At 34.4% G+C, this 16,069-nt stretch overlaps 1 protein-coding gene across 1 annotated transcript in view; it reads left to right on the plus strand.

Annotated features, from left to right (window-relative positions):
- The window catches only part of LOC148954292 (putative ATP-dependent RNA helicase DDX5), a 109,999-nt gene that overhangs the window by 79,477 nt on the left and 14,453 nt on the right, over positions 1-16,069 (plus strand). The window contains exon 9 of the mRNA XM_089086182.1: positions 3,160-3,281. Within this exon, the coding sequence (XP_088942308.1) occupies positions 3,160-3,281 (122 nt within the window). The remainder of the gene's footprint in view (positions 1-3,159; positions 3,282-16,069) is intronic.

A 16,069-nucleotide genomic window follows, 5' to 3' on the forward strand; every position in this document is an offset into this window, starting at 1 on the left:
ATCTTCTAACCGCCCGTGTCTTTGCTGTTCAGTTTCATTGTTCATACACTTGTTTAAAAGACTAACAGCACACAAGACCTTCGGCTTGAAAGTTCCACTTTCCTCGGATTCTGTTTCCTGTTTAAGGCCTGGTTCAAGCAGAGGTTTAGAATTAGCTGAAGTAGATACTTTCCTACTTGCGAAGCACCCATGCGTCCCAAGTATGGCTTAGAAAATATGGATCAGTTGTTGCGGTCCATTGCAAATCCAAACTTAAAATTTGGTGGGAAAATTAGCTGCTGGAGGTGATTCCTGACAGTGTTTAGCAGCTCAATCCCGAAGCAACCGCAGTGAAACACTCGATTTATCAATAAAAAAAAGTCATCTTTGGAAGAATTTCACACATGTTTCCTTTAATATAAATATGCGGGTCGATCCTGGACAGGAAGTGTTTGTGAAGTACATCCTCGAACTAGGAAATGGAAATCTTCCTAAAAATTAACTTGATGTAATTGAATTACCGGAAGACACAATTTCCAGTGGCAATTTAATTGAGGAAATATTCAGAGAATCTTTGTCTAAACAGAGTTTCCATTTAATGAAGGATCGAATTATTTTAGCTTCAATCAACAAAGAATTCTCGATCACCTTCCAGGAGAATATAAATCGTATAAAAGTTACGATTCTGTAGAAGATAAAGAAAAAAGAGGAATTTAATTTGCTCCAGAATTCCTCAATTCAACAGAAACAGCAGATTTACCACCACATGACTTAAAAATTAAGAAAAATACGATAGTTATGCTTTTGCATAACTTAGATATTTCAGAAGAGATGTGTAATGGGACCCGTCTTATTGTTGCTGAATTATGTAACAACATAATCAAGGCGAATATAATTACTGGGGAAAAATCAGGAAAAGAAGTCCACATATCCCGAGTTACAGTGGACTCTAGCCAAGGTCAACTTGGATGTACTTCTCAACGACATCAATTTCCACTTCGACCCGCATTTGCCATGATTATACACTAAGTCGTAAGGGCAAACTTTTGAATTTGTTGGCGCCGACCTTAGTACTCCAGTTTTTAATCATGGAATGTTATACGTTGCATTTCTCGTGTGAAAAGACAACGTAGCTTAAAAGTTCTGCTACCACCTGAAAATGAACGAAGAACATATAACGAAGTATGGAAGGAAGGCCTGACAACTACCAACGAAACGTCTCATTCTTAAGAACACCTTAGACGGTCAATGAATTTGATCAAAAGCTTCCGTCAATCAATTGGCGTGTGCTTCAATCGACTCTTCAATCTTGACCAAAGCTAGTTTTAAGTTTAATTTTAACTTACGGCTAGATTTTTAGTTTCAGTTCACAGTCGGGTAGTGAAGTATCATAATACTGGTTTGGATAACACTGATTTGGAAATGCAGAATAATACTGATTTGGCTTTTCTTGCATGTACTTTGGTTGCACTAAAGCGGGAAAAAAATATGAAACGTCGTTGGTCCAAGGAGTGGTACAAGATGAGAAATCACTTCACTAATGATCATTTATTTACTAAACGTTCTGCGCGATACAGAACAAGAGGACTACAGAAACTATCAGAATGGACCAAGATAGTTTTGAATTTTTCATCAAGTTAGTACGGCACAATATAGAGAAGAAAGATGAGAACTGCACTCCTTCTCTCGTCAGATTGCACAACTCCATTTCAAAAAGCGTATTGTTATAATTTTTCAGCAAATCGTTTTTGGCCTGGGCGTACATTCTCCAGTTTCATATCCCAACCTTGAGCTAGAATATTCTCTTCTGCCTGAGGTTGCTTGAAGTATTCCTAGCTAACTACACAAGTTGGTCAGTGGAATCTGGCTGACGGTTTTTTTTTTTTTCTCTCCTTTTTCTTCTTTTTTTCCCCTTTTTTTATTCTAGCTGAAAATTCCACTAAAAATATTTCTTGCACATGAACTCGAGTGAAAATTTTTTCTTGGCACACTTTAATTTGCGAAAGCTTTAATTTTTGATGGTTTTTAAAATAATACCGGTAATCCTTCCCTCCGTGGAAAAGTTTTCCATAAAAAAAACAGCAAAAGGGTATTTTCCAGCAAAGGATGTTTTTGGGAGGCGAGAGGTCCAACATATATACACAGTTTACACAGTTTTTGTGGAAAAATCAAACAATTAAGTACAGTGGACACCTTGTTACAGTACGGTGGAAGAAAGTGTGCCTCTTGATCAAAGATTTGCGGGTTCAATCCTGCCTGTGGTTAAGAAATTCTTCTTTAGTTTCTTCTTTACATGGCAGTTACGGCATCATTTCTTCTTATATTGTAGACTGAACATTTCTTCATATAAACTTTCCAGACCAATAATGATCCGAATCATTTTGAAAAGCTTCTATGCGAGGGTCTAAGATTTCATTGTTTTTTTTGTTTGTTTTTTAAGGTTTTTGAATTTTTGTAATTCCTTGTTAGGTAAAGTTTGTTCATGTGTCCTCCAGGTATTATAAAACTACTTAAAATGTCTTTTTTAAATAGAAAATAAAACTTCTTTTAAAATTTTCAGGTATTTTTCTTGCTTCAATCAAAAAATTATAATGTGTGATGAAAGACAATAAATATTTTTGCAGCTTACATATATCTTGTCAATTATTTGTTTTTTGTGTAATTTTGCCTGCATCATAGACACTTAAAACGATACAACCACTACTGAGGCAAATTTGACGTATGTATGCTTTTCGAATGTATTCATAAATATGACGTCATTTACATAAATATATTTTTTCTGAAATTAAGGCTCTATATTTTTATTTTTCAAACATCTGACCTTTCTAGATAGTTTTTTCTTTTTTTTTTTTTTTTTAGGCGAGAATATCCCAGGATACATATTTTCCCGATAAAATATGGAGCCGTTTTTGAGGAAAAATATACAATATACAGTTATTACTCGTTTATAAGAATAGTGGCCTATATTTATATTTGTATATGGTTGTGTTAGTTTCCACTCGCCATGTCACTGTCCTTGGTAGTTTGCGTAATTTATGAATTATTAATCTTAATTGTCCATCTTAGTCCGTATGCTATATTTTCAAGTTCTCCACTGACAGATGGCCATTTTTACGTGACTTTAGGACATTGCTGAAGAGTAGTTACTGCTTATTTGTGATTGACTTTTTTTCTTCATAGCTGGCCGGCTATGTGTATTCATGGCGATAAAAATCAACCCGAAAGAGACTGGGTTCTTAAGGAATTTCGTCATGGGAGTTGTGCCATACTTGTAGCGACGGACGTCGCGGCTAGAGGACTGGGTATGTTTGTTTTTTTGTTTTTTTGTTTAATATATATATATTTAAGAAGGAATTACTCTGGAGAGATAATGGCATAGGCTATTTGAGCTTTCACTTTGGTTAGGAAAAAAACTTTTTAAATGAAACGTGTCAGCGATCAAATTATAACTTTTTTAGTTAAAATAAAAGTTCAAAATAGGGATAAAATCCTTTTTAATAGACAGTGTATAGAAATTCACAAAAAAAAACAGATATTTCGGTCACATATACAGTTTTTTTTTTTTTTTTTTTTTTTTTTTTTTTTTTTTTTTTACTGGTGACGGTCACTGTATATGTGACCGAAATAGCTGGTATTTTTTTTGAATTTCTAAACACTGTCTATTAAAAAGGATTTTATCCCTATTTTGAACTTTTATTTTATCGTCATGGAAAGGCAGTGTGGTGTCCGAAATTATCTAACTTTTTTAGTTATCAATTGCTGTCGCAATCCATATAAGCTATTTTCTTAGGTACCGTTTTTGAAATTAAAATAGATTACTAATCTCAAACTTGCACTCCCCCCCCCAAAAAAAAAAAAAAAAAAAAAAAAACTGTATATGTGACCTAAATATCTGTTTTTTTTTTGAATTTCTATACACTGTCTATTAAAAATGATTTTATACATATTTTGAAATTTTATTTAAACAAAAAAAGTTAAAAAAAAAAAAAAAAAAAAAAGACCGAGTCGTTCCATCCTTTTGGCAAGCAATGGATGTTGCAGCCAGAGGAATGTGTATATATTTTTCTCTCTTTTTTATTATCCAAATATAAAGAAATGAATTACTCTGGAAAGATGATATATTAAGGGCCGCTTAACCTCTTACTTTAGTTAGAAAAAAACTTCTTTTATGTAAAGCGTACCTGTAACCAATTTATATCTTTTGTAGTTATCACTTGCTGTCACGTATCATATAAGCTATTTCCTGTGGCACCTTTTTGAGATTAAAATAGGACATTAGTTCTACCACCGCCACCCAAATGGATTTAAACATGTTTGTTAGTAGGGGGAGGGGTATCTCAAAATAGTGTGTTTTCTATATTTTAATTGGGATAGTCATCATGATTTTATTGTATGATAGGTTTGCCAAATTTCTTCTGAGGGCAAGATTTTCCTTAGACCTTTTTCTTTTTTTTCTTTTAAAATAAGTTTTCCTTTGTGATGTTCTTTTTTCTGAAGAGAAATTGTTGGAAAGATCTCCTTTCACCTTCAATCTTTAGCAATAGAATTTAATGCAATTTTAGCTTAGAATGAAGAATTATTAAAATCATTCAAACTAAGGAGTTGTAGGAATGTTTCTTTCGAACTAGGACGTCTTGAACTAAGAAACAAAATTGAAAGCTTTATTCTCGGGATTTGGTATATTTTTGTGACTAGTCTTAAAATAATTATCAGCCATTATATTATCTTCTTTTATGCTGCGATTATTACAAACACATCATAGCGTTAAGCGTCAATTCTGATTTTGTAATTTTATTAAATTCTATTCTTTTTTACAAAACTACCACGTCCAAAATTAATTTTTTATGCCATTAATCAACTTGTTGTAACAAGTTGTCACATGTGTCGATTGGCTCTATATTTTTTCCTCTTTTGTAACGCTGTGACTATAAATTCTGGGTCATGCCACCATGCTTTGAAGCCAGTCATAGGAATTTTGTTATAAAACAAAGCTTTCATATTTGTCAAGAATTCCAATCCTTGACAAAAATACCACCAATTTTGAAATCCTTGTCTTAGCTTCCTGTAGATTAGTTTCAAATTTTTTGGCTGTTGAGGGGTGTCCTAGCTCTCCTTCAATAATGAAACATGCCAGACCAAACTATTTATTGGTAGTAGGTTGTTTCATAAACTGAATTGAAATTAGTTGAACTGAACAGAATTTTCAGTTTGTAAACAACTGAGAAATATTACATTTCTTATGGGGTTGCCAACGTCGGGAGTCTTGGCTTACACATCGGGATTCTGGAAGTGCGAGAATTGCCTGATTCATACAGACGCACATTTTGTTTAAGATTAAGAACAGCTTCCAGGCTATCTGTGGATATTCTTGTTTGGTTAGGTATTCAAGTTGAACCTCTTTGTAAGACATTTTTATGGCGAGTTAAAGACACATTAGTTTCAATAAGATTTACCTGCCATAACTCGCAGAGCGGAAGTCTTCGAGGATGTTAACTCCATCAAAAACCTAGGTTTTCTGATGGATCCCTATGGCAGCAATAGAAATGAAATTTAAACTTGTGTTTCTTCAGCATGGGCTATTATTCTCTGTGTGTGAAATACCTGTGGAATAAAAAGTACGTTACTTTAAAGACAGGCTGCGAATATTTGAAACAATGCTTGTGTTTGCACTTCTCTATGGTGGTGAAATCAGCCTGCCAAAAGTCTCAGATGTTATAGATCTGGATGTTTTCTACTCCATATGCCTTCGGTATATTCCGAAGCCGACGTAATCTGAAAGAATCAGCAATGAAACTATCATCAGTGGAACTGGAAAATGGCCACGTATATCAAATGTTATGAAATCCAGACGCTTTCGGTGATCTGGCTACCTAATGCAACCAGGCCATGATTTACCAATAGGCCCGGGCCTAGGGGCGTACAATACCAGGGAGCGTAATAAATTATCACTGAGTGATTGTTTTCTAAACAAAAACTGCACTGCTGGGATTTATCGTCAAAGTACCAGATGCACTCCACCGCCGCACTGTCTATTCACAGAAAAGTGACTTTAAAACAACACAAGAATTCCGTGGCCACTTACGAACTGTCAGATGTCTCCCAAGAATGGCAGCTGAGAGTTCGGTATCATCTCTCTCTTTCATTATGGCCTCTCCTGATCTTCTTATGTCTAGATATACGGCGAGTAATCAAAGATGGAAAGGCGGGATCTCTTTTAAAGGCGAAATCTAATCTCAACAATTCTTGTTTAGGCTTTCTAAGGCGCAGAATCCTTTTACCCCATTATTGCAGCAATTAATACAAATATAGAAGCCATATATAGATTGTGAGAAGGGCCCAAAGGAATTACAGATAATACAAACGATTAAGATCACTAACTTCCATTTACATTATTGATAAAGGTGTGCTACCATCTAGCGTTAAGTCCTTTGGGGTAGCGGTAAGCTGTATGTTATTACAAAACAATAAGTCCACATAATGTTGGAAAAGTTGAACTTGTTTTTTATTTTCGTATATACACGTCATCCGATTACCACTTATCAGGTTGGAAAAATTGACTAAAATTTGTTGGTTTACATATTTGTCTGAGTATGAGAAATTATTTTCAGAAAATCTTAGCATAGTCTAGATTAAATTGAATTCTAAAACGATTTAGAATTTTTTGGTCTTGTCACATACTATTAAAGGTAAGACTAGTATTCTTCCTAAGCAGAACAAAAGTAAATCTGAAAATTCGTTTCACATTATGATTGGTTAATTACAATCAAAATCGACGATGCGACATTTTCTACCCACATCAGCTTAGTCTCTTAAAATATTCCAATATCTTTTGACAAATATTGTGCTGAATTTAGAATTATACACTGTAAAGAAGAAAAATACAAAAGTCTCTTTTCGTTATATCTCCACGTGATGGTTACAAGGGAGGAGTCCAAAATTCAAACAATCCGATTGGTTCACTAGTAAAGTGATTAGAAGTTATACTGGGAAACTGAGACGGATCTTTTTTTATCCCTTGATACGGGTTAATATTTTATCTTACTAGCCTACTCGTCGTGCGTCGCTGTGATCTCAAAAGAAAGGAAATTCAGGGACCCCCCTTGCACTGTGGAAAACTTCCTTTTCATAGAAAATCTCTGTGGAAAACTTCCTTTTCACAGAAAATCTCCCCCGACAATTGTCCCTGGAAAATTTTCCCTGCATGTAAAATAACAATCATATTTTAGATTCAAAAGTATTTGGAAAATTGGGTTGGATTAGGATTATTAACTTACCCCTTGGGCGTTTTTTGTTTTTTTTTATAATTAATATCCAGAAAATGTGAATGATAATGTGAACAGAAGCAAGTGTCAAGTATTTGTGTTCAGGAGGCCTGTCATTCAGTCAGCGCTAAAAGTATTGAACAGGTAACGATGGTCTTTGGGGGGGGGGGCTGAGAAATTTATACCGAAAATCTTCGCAAGAGTGTACTCAACAACTTTTCAAAGTTTCTTTCGCGATCGGATGAACAGTATAGTAGTACATACAGAAGACACAGACTTATATTCGTTCTTAATTGGAAGGACTGTAATATGAAAGATTTTTATTGTTGAAATTTGAAAATTAACTTTTGTACGAAAATCAATTTCATGCTTTAGTCACTAAAGTTTAGCGTTTAAAACACCATGGTATTTTGCAGCACTAATTTTCATATTCCCCTGATTGAGTTTCCTTTTATTCCGAAAAAAAATGCAATTAATTCTCCCGATCTAAACCAATTTTGTCAACGCGACGTTACAGATTATGACATTTCATTCTACCGTAAAAATAGGAACCCATGGCTGTTGTGACTTGATAATAATTTTCTGATACATTACCTTCTATCTATCTATATTACCTTCTATCTATGAGTAATTTCCTACATCAACAAGATAGAGGCATTCAAGTTTTGTGGTCCAATGATGAAGTCTCGTTTCAGGTAAAGTAAGGTCAAGGTTCATACCAGCGTTTAAATAGGAAGCTTTTATTTATTTTTGAACAAAATTTGACGGCCGAAATTTTTTTTTTAATCGGATTCATAGCAAAATTAAAGGAGTATTCCCATGCATGAGGGTTTTTTTCGTCGGGAGATGTAGAATGGCGCTACCAAAGCGAAATTTGACTTCTGTCAGACCCTAGCTCTGTCAAGCATGCGATTAAAGACTTACTGGTCTAGAAGTTAGTCCTTATAATCCTGCCAAGGATAAAGCTTTTAGTTTCTAGGAATATTTCATTAAATTTGAGATTTAGAAATAATACCTTCAAAAGAAAATATTGCTCATTTGATTTACTAAGATATGTAGAAGAAAAAACACATGGGCTTAGGGTTACGGTCATGGGCACATAGGCTCATTGTATTTACTAAGAAATATAGAAGAAGAAAAAACACATGGGCTTAGGGTCAAGTAAGGGTGAGAATCAGGTTTCAGTCTGATGATCGCGATACATTGTTTGCACCGATAAAGAAAAAATAGAACAAGTAAAATATCTATAAGGGAAATACAAAAGGTAATGAAATTATGTTTTTAAAATAATTTATTTCACAATTTTTCAGAACCACTAAATTTTACAATTTAAACTTGGGTAGCGGGTGTCCGAGAAAAATTCAGTTTTTCTCGGAATAAACAGACAGTAATGGTAAAAGAAAAGTGGGATAGTTGAGTTACGAGGGAATTGGAACGGTCTTGGTACACTCTAAACATTTTGGCAGCCTAAGACCCTCGATGAGCCATACATTAAGAGCATTTAGGCTCGTTAAATTTAGAATTGCAAAGAAAGAGAAAGAGAAAGATTTTTTATTGAAAAAAAATATATATATCAACAAAAAATTATTACTTCCTCCCCTAAAAAGCAAAGCTTGTCCGTGGGGAAGGTAGAGAAAACAAAATCCTTAAAACAAAGAACACTTGGCCACCGATACCATCACACTAAACAATAAATACAAAATAATATCATATATTATACCTCTTCTGAGAACATCATATCAACAAAACCCCAACAATAAATAAATCAATCAATCAATCAAAACTCATATTCAGCAAAAAGCAGTTCCTTAATGATTTTTCTAAAAATATTTGTGTCACTAATGGTCTTAATATCACTATTCAAACTATTCCATTTCCGTGTACCTCTATAAAAAACAGAACAACATGAACGGGAAGATATACCTCTAGGTACACAGAAGTCCGCGCTACCCCTTGTATCATGAGAATGAACAGTAGACCTAATGGACAATAAATTACCAAAACAACGAGGCTGAACATCCTGCTGCAGTCCAAAAATAAACCACAATACATAGAATTCACGAAGGCCTGCAGCCGGTAAAATTTTATAAGTTGGGTAAATTTCTCGAACAGACTATACGTGGAGATATACCGGCTAAAATTCTTACGGCATGATTTTGTAGAAATCTTATTGGTTTTAGGATAGAAGACAAAGTAGAGAGCCAAATACTCCAACAATAAAGTATATACGGCTGTATTAAAGAAAAATAAAGGTGGCGAAGGACAGACTTGGGAAAACAATGTTGGAGTTTCTTCATTATACCAAGATTTCTTGCCAAAATTTTGCTAGTTTAAGTTACATTTTCCCTAATAGATAAAGTTTCATCTATTGCAATCCCAAAGTATTTAAAATACGCAGTCCGTTTTATAACACCATTGGGCATATCTAATTCCTTGATCCATGGGTAAAAGTTTGATGATCGCGAGAAAATAATAAAGTTAGACTTACCCATGTTAATCCTTAATTTATTTACCTTCAGCCATGCTATAATGATATTAACTGATTCCTTCATGGAAATCTGCAGCAGCTCCGCTGTCTTAGCTGTGCTAATGGCTGTTGTGTCATCAGCAAAGAGTGAAACTGTTTCATTAGTCGAGTTTACCGTTAGTTCACTTATTCTATAGCAAAAATTATTCAGACAATTTGGTAAATCATTAATAAATATCAAGAATAATATAGGACCGAGAACTGATCCTTGCGGAACACCTATTTCAATACGCTTTTTTTCGGAAGAAGAATCATTTAGTTAGACATACTGATAACGATTTCTTAAAAAATTTAATGATTTACCCCTCAAACCATACACCTCACACTTCTTAAGTAGAAGTTCATGATCCACAGTGTCGAAAGCTTTCATCAGATCTAAAAATATAGAACTTATTTTAAAACCTTTATCTAATACATCATTAATAATAGTTGTCAAATAAATCATCGCCTGTTCCGTTGTCCTTTTTCTATGGAACCCAAATTGTGTCTCTGCCAGTAACTTATGATCTTCCAAAAAAGTCATCATTCTAATGCTAAAACACTTCTCTAAAACACGAGAAATGATGGGTAAAACAGATATCGGTCTATAGTTTCCTGGGTCATTTTGAATACCACACTTATGAATTGGGGTTATACGGGCAACTTTAAAACAGTCTGTGAATTTTCCTTGACGAAAACACTCATTAATTAACCCACATAAAACTTCAGCTATAACAGGAAAAATACATTTAATTGTTTTTAGAGTAATATGATCGCTACCAGATGAATTACTACGCAACCCATAAATAATTTTTTTAATTTCATCAACTGTTAGAAGTCTAAGGTGAAGAGATACATCAATCGGGTCCCTCAGCAAGGACTCGAACGTTGAATCGCCACTATCAGGTACAACTGACATAGCTAAATTCAGACCAATATTCGAAAAATAACTCTGAAATTCATTGCATATGTCCTTTTCAGAATTCAAAGTCTTTCCCATTACACTAACTAATTCATTAGGTACACTATTTATTTTTAATCCAATTACTTCTTTTATTAGTCCCCAGGTTTTCTTAGGGCATCCTTGACTTCCTTGAACTTTTTCTCAAAATATTTTTTATTTTCATTTTTTTAAATTGTATTCAACCTATTTCGATAAATTTTATATAATTGCTTATTTTCTTGTGTCGGGTTAATTATTTGAGCTCTAAACAATTTATCTCTTACATTTATTTGCTTCAAAATCACAGGACTAATCCAAGGTTTTTTACTTGAGTGATTTCTATTAAACGGTTTCAATATGACTGCTTGACTTATCAAACTCTGCAACTTTTCATAAAATAAAACAAACTTTGAATTTGCGTCCTGAACTTCGCCTAGAACATCGTACCAATCCGCCTTTTCTATATCATTTTTAAGTTTTACCATCGCATTTTTACTGATCACTGGAATCCTTGATTTTTTGCCTTTAACCACCTTCGTGACAGTTCTAAAGCTAGCTGAAACTCCAAAGTGGTCAGATACATCGTTGATAAGGAACCTGGGAAGACTCCAGGGCATATTGGGTAGGATATTATCCAGAAGCTTGGCTGATGTTCCTACAATTCTTGTAGGGACATTTATACAAGGATTTAACCCATTAGATAAACTTCTATTAATAAATTCAGTGGTAGCAGAAGACTGATCTATAAGGTCAATATTAAAGTCCTCCATTGCAATAAAACATTGCATAGAGTTAATCGGAAGTTTCATTAATTGTTCTTCAAATAGGTCCATAAAGTCTTGGAGCAGGCTCTGTGGAGGTCTATATACTACAACAATACAAAAATTCAAATTCTCTCTAGTTATATGTAGAACAAAACACTCGCAAACTTTCTCTCTATATATTGTAAGATCTTACCTTATAATCAGCACGAATATAAGCTGCTTGGCCTCTGTGCTGATAATACTCTGGAGTCCTTACACGTTAGTTGTAACCAGGCATATCTTGCGAGTAGTGCGAGTAGTTGTATGTTATTATCTTTTAACCACGTTTCAGTTAAAGCGATCAACTGAAAGGCATTAATATTTATTAACTCCGATAAAAAATTATGCGCAGAATTCAATCACTGACAATTCAAATGAAAAATGTTAATGCCAAAATGGCCCCTATCACAATACAAGGGTAGTGCCCCTTCTTTAAAAATCTACCTTGATGGTTCATTTGTGAAAATCTCAGTAGCATTAATATCTAAAATTCTATCTATTCTTTCATTAAACTGGCTGGAAAAATCAATTTTTTGATTTTCAATTTGCAAGACACTACTGTTTCCAGGAAGTGAAACAATATCTCTAATCATTATCAATAAAAGTTAATACACGTGATGGTAGAGGGTGGCGGTGGCGAAAAAAATCATTATCTACTAAACATATATCTAGACCTAGATAAATACAAAAAAAAATAACAAAATACCTTCCTTATAATTGAATTCACGTTTAGATTTCAGATTTGGATACAAGGGATGCACAAATTTATTATATTGGACGATGTGCAAATTTTACCATTTGTTTGTTGAGTTTCCTTTTATGTGTGTATTAAAGATATTTTACGTCACTTATTTATCGTGACATAATTTTTAAACAATCCTAAAAAAGGCTTATCCCAGATTTGCCTCTCAATCACTCGGACTATCTGTAATGGCTTTTTCTACCATTAGCCATGCCTTGAAGCCTGCAAAATACTTGATTTTAGTTCAATTATTTTAAACAATCAAAATAATTTAATTATTTTGAATAATTTGTAAGTGTCCGTAACACTTAGCCAATAGCTAATCTAAAAACGAGTTTGTGATGCGGCGTGACAGGTAACAGTCTCTCTGGAGAATGTTTATAAGTCAGCTGGTTTTTTTATGCCAGGAGCCTAAAGGCGAACAAGTATATCATATTTTAGAAATTGCTTTTAGTCAGTCAGTTTCATGAAAATCATGAATTTTGCACGTAGATTTGTAAGTGTAATATGTTCCAATAATACTAACTTATTTTAACCTCTTCGTTACTTTACAAAAACACACTAAAGGAGTATACAAAGAGAAAGGAAGAAAGAAGAAAACGAAGGAAAAAAAGTGATTTTACGGTACTTTAACGGTGAAGAAGCCATTCAAGTTTAGTTTGAGCTATAATTTGAGCTTTTATATTCGTCGAAAAGTCTTCTATGGTGCGTTAACTGCCTTGCACGGTACTTTGTACGTACAAGGCTGTACAACGTACATAGCACTACGGTACTTGTACGTATAATCTCGTACTAATTTTTGAGTCGAGTGCTGTCTACTCAATGTACCTACAGCATAAATAAGACATCCTCTGTGTTGCTAAGGTTTTCATCAATGCGGATAGCACCACAGGGAATTCCCGACGCTGTTAAATTGTTCAAACGATATTTTCTTTGACCTGAATTTTAATGTTTTCCTAGTGGGTGGCCTGGCACATTTTTAGGCACTCCATTCCTGAACTTTGAAAAGAAAACCCTACTCTGTTTAATGGAAAGAAACAAAATTGAAACTTTGTAATGATGTAAGTTTCATTAAATCTGAATATCTCTTATCTCCGGCAGAAAACGAGAGAAGTTGGGAAAGTAGGTATCGGTATTTAGTTTTAAGTTGTTTATTTGGTTCTCTTATCCAAGCTCTACAAGTTATACTAAGAGGGACCAACCAATTCTAAATAATTTGACCACAGAAACTAAAAGTCTGTAATGGCCGAGATAGGGTGATTTTTAATGTACCATATCGCCTTAAATCTTGGCTTTTTCCTATTAACAAATGTGATTATATTTTAGCCTGTTTGGCATTTGTTAAGCCTGACCAAAAACTCTTAGAATAATATAGACACCAGCTAACACTCTTTAAAACGACCCCTGTATGTATTCTTTTCATGCAGAATATCCCTGATACAGATTATGCGTGGTACATATGTACCCAGTACCTGTGACACAACCCGTTAAGTTCATTCATATTTATTCAACCCAAAGGAAACTCAAGTCGTTCCGGGCTTCTCAGTGCAACTTTAGCAACCGCTTGAGTCCAAAAATATAAGCTCTTAGGGTACTATAGTATTATTATGGACGGAATCACCAAGCTAAGTTGAGGCTCAGAATGTGGGCACTATAAACAGCAACAGTAAAAGACTTATGCCTCAAATCTGTGTTTTTTTTTTCTTAACTTAGGCCTACGTCTTTTTCACTGAGCACGGTTGTGTCAGTGTAAGCTCCGTTGATTTGGAATTTTAAGGACAAGGCGGAAATCATCTCAGCCAATGAACGTATGAGAAACTAGCTTTAAGAAAAGTGTGATTGAACTAGCTTTACAACTGATGAACTTGTTTGGTGTTTTGTCCGTAAAACGCCGAATAAGAACTGGGGTTTTGGCAGCTTCGCTATTAAGTGTTGGTGCCGACCTTGGAAATTATTCTTAGTTTGATGTCTGATTTTAGGGACTAAAAGATTATAGTGACTATATCTGATATATTTTATATATATATATATATATATATATATATATATATATATATATATATATATATATATATATATATATATTAAACAATGCATAGATTATGTCGGATTATGCTGATTATAGGAAAACCACATTCAAATTCTGTTCTTAAAATTTATACTGACGGTTTAATATTTTCAATAATTCTCTAATTTGATTTTATTTTCTATTCCAGAGGCACCCTAAAGATGACGCGGATCATCTAATCCGCGGCGAACAGGCTGCCTCTGACGATGCTCCTATCGCTTGTCTGTGGTGTAACACAGTGGCGCCTGAGTCCGTTCTCAACTCTTCATCTCCATGCAAGAATCGGAAAATTTTTACCAGACTCGCAAAGGGTCCCACTTTTAAGGGTGTCGTTATCAATTTGATTGGCGCCAAAAATGGGTAGTTGAATTGAAAGACCACAAACAAAACCCCATCTGTTTGGACGGACTTCTGCCAGAGTTGCCACCACAGGCCAAGTCCCAATTTTATGTGGGTTATAAAAAGTGAATACATGCCTTGTAACGCAAACGTGCAAGAATTTAAAATTAAAAAAAAAAAGTTAAGAATAGTATTTATGAAGTAAAAACTGGGTGGAAATTCAAATTGTGTTGTTATCGATACGTGTATTTAGATAATTCTCGTCTTTAAAATCTTCGGGCTCATGGTGGAATATTCACTATAGCATAAGCAGGTACTCTCATACTATGTTAATCGATCCCATGCGACATTTCATTCGTGTTGTTATAAGTGCAATGTTTTTTTTTCGTCAAGTTTGGCCTAAGAAACATTTCTCAAACTCAATCTTAAAACAAACTGAATTATAATTAGTTTGAAGAAAGTACAGAAGATTACATGTTGACACGAGTGCGTTGAATAGCAAAGTGGGACATTGCTCCGTAAGTATAATCCTTTTTTACTATAAACAAGTAAAGCGGCTTTCACACTTTCTCTACTGAGTAGTTAATTTACGTTACGTTAAGTATAAACTTTCACGCTTAGAGAAACTCTTTCTCACTAGGCTAACCTAAAAATCCATAAAACCGTCATAATCATCGTCTGAGACCATCCAAGTTAAGCAAAACTATTCAAAACTTAAAAATTGTGGAATGGAGATCCAAGCTGTGATCAAGCATGAAGGGCTTTTTTAGAAAAGGCCTGTTAGTTTATCTTCAAAATTTATTGATTACTTGTGATTATGCTTATTAATTTATCCATGCCCAATCCAGACATTCTATTTTGTTTTTACCATGGTGACTTTTCAATAGCGTAACGTAAACTTACCTATAGTAAAACTTTATGTAGAGCTAGAGTTTACTTGGCACTAGCTACGTTAGGGACAAATTCGCTTTTTAAGGTTACACGCCATAGTGTAAAGTTTTGCAGAATTCTGGTAGCGATAAAGTTTATACGGCTTAGTGTAAAAGAACCATAGAAAGAAAGGTCAGGTTAGGCTGCATTTATTCTATAGGACGGATATTCAGGTTCTGGTACTAATGGTGGGAATCAGTTTTTGTGTCACTCTGTCCCAACAGATGCCAAATGATGCAGGAAAGACGTCCGACCCTGCATCGCCCCCTGTTCGCCACTGCTTCTCCTCATGTCCTTTTCCGTTTTGAAGGCCTACCACCTTTTGCAGAATTCTGAGAACGTTAATGGCCAGAACGGAAAATTTAGAACCTCTTCAGTCTTTTAAATTGAAATTCACTGGCATTAACTACACATTGTAAAACTAAGAGTAAATCGCCACTTTTTGTCCACTATATTCTGCCACACGGCATACCCGACCGCATTAACCCCAGTGGTAT

The sequence above is a fragment of the Artemia sp. Qi Xiang Cuo genome, chromosome 3 (assembly GCF_049724085.1).
Source record: "Artemia sp. Qi Xiang Cuo chromosome 3, ASM4972408v1, whole genome shotgun sequence".
Classification (NCBI taxonomy): domain Eukaryota; kingdom Metazoa; phylum Arthropoda; class Branchiopoda; order Anostraca; family Artemiidae; genus Artemia; species Artemia sp. Qi Xiang Cuo.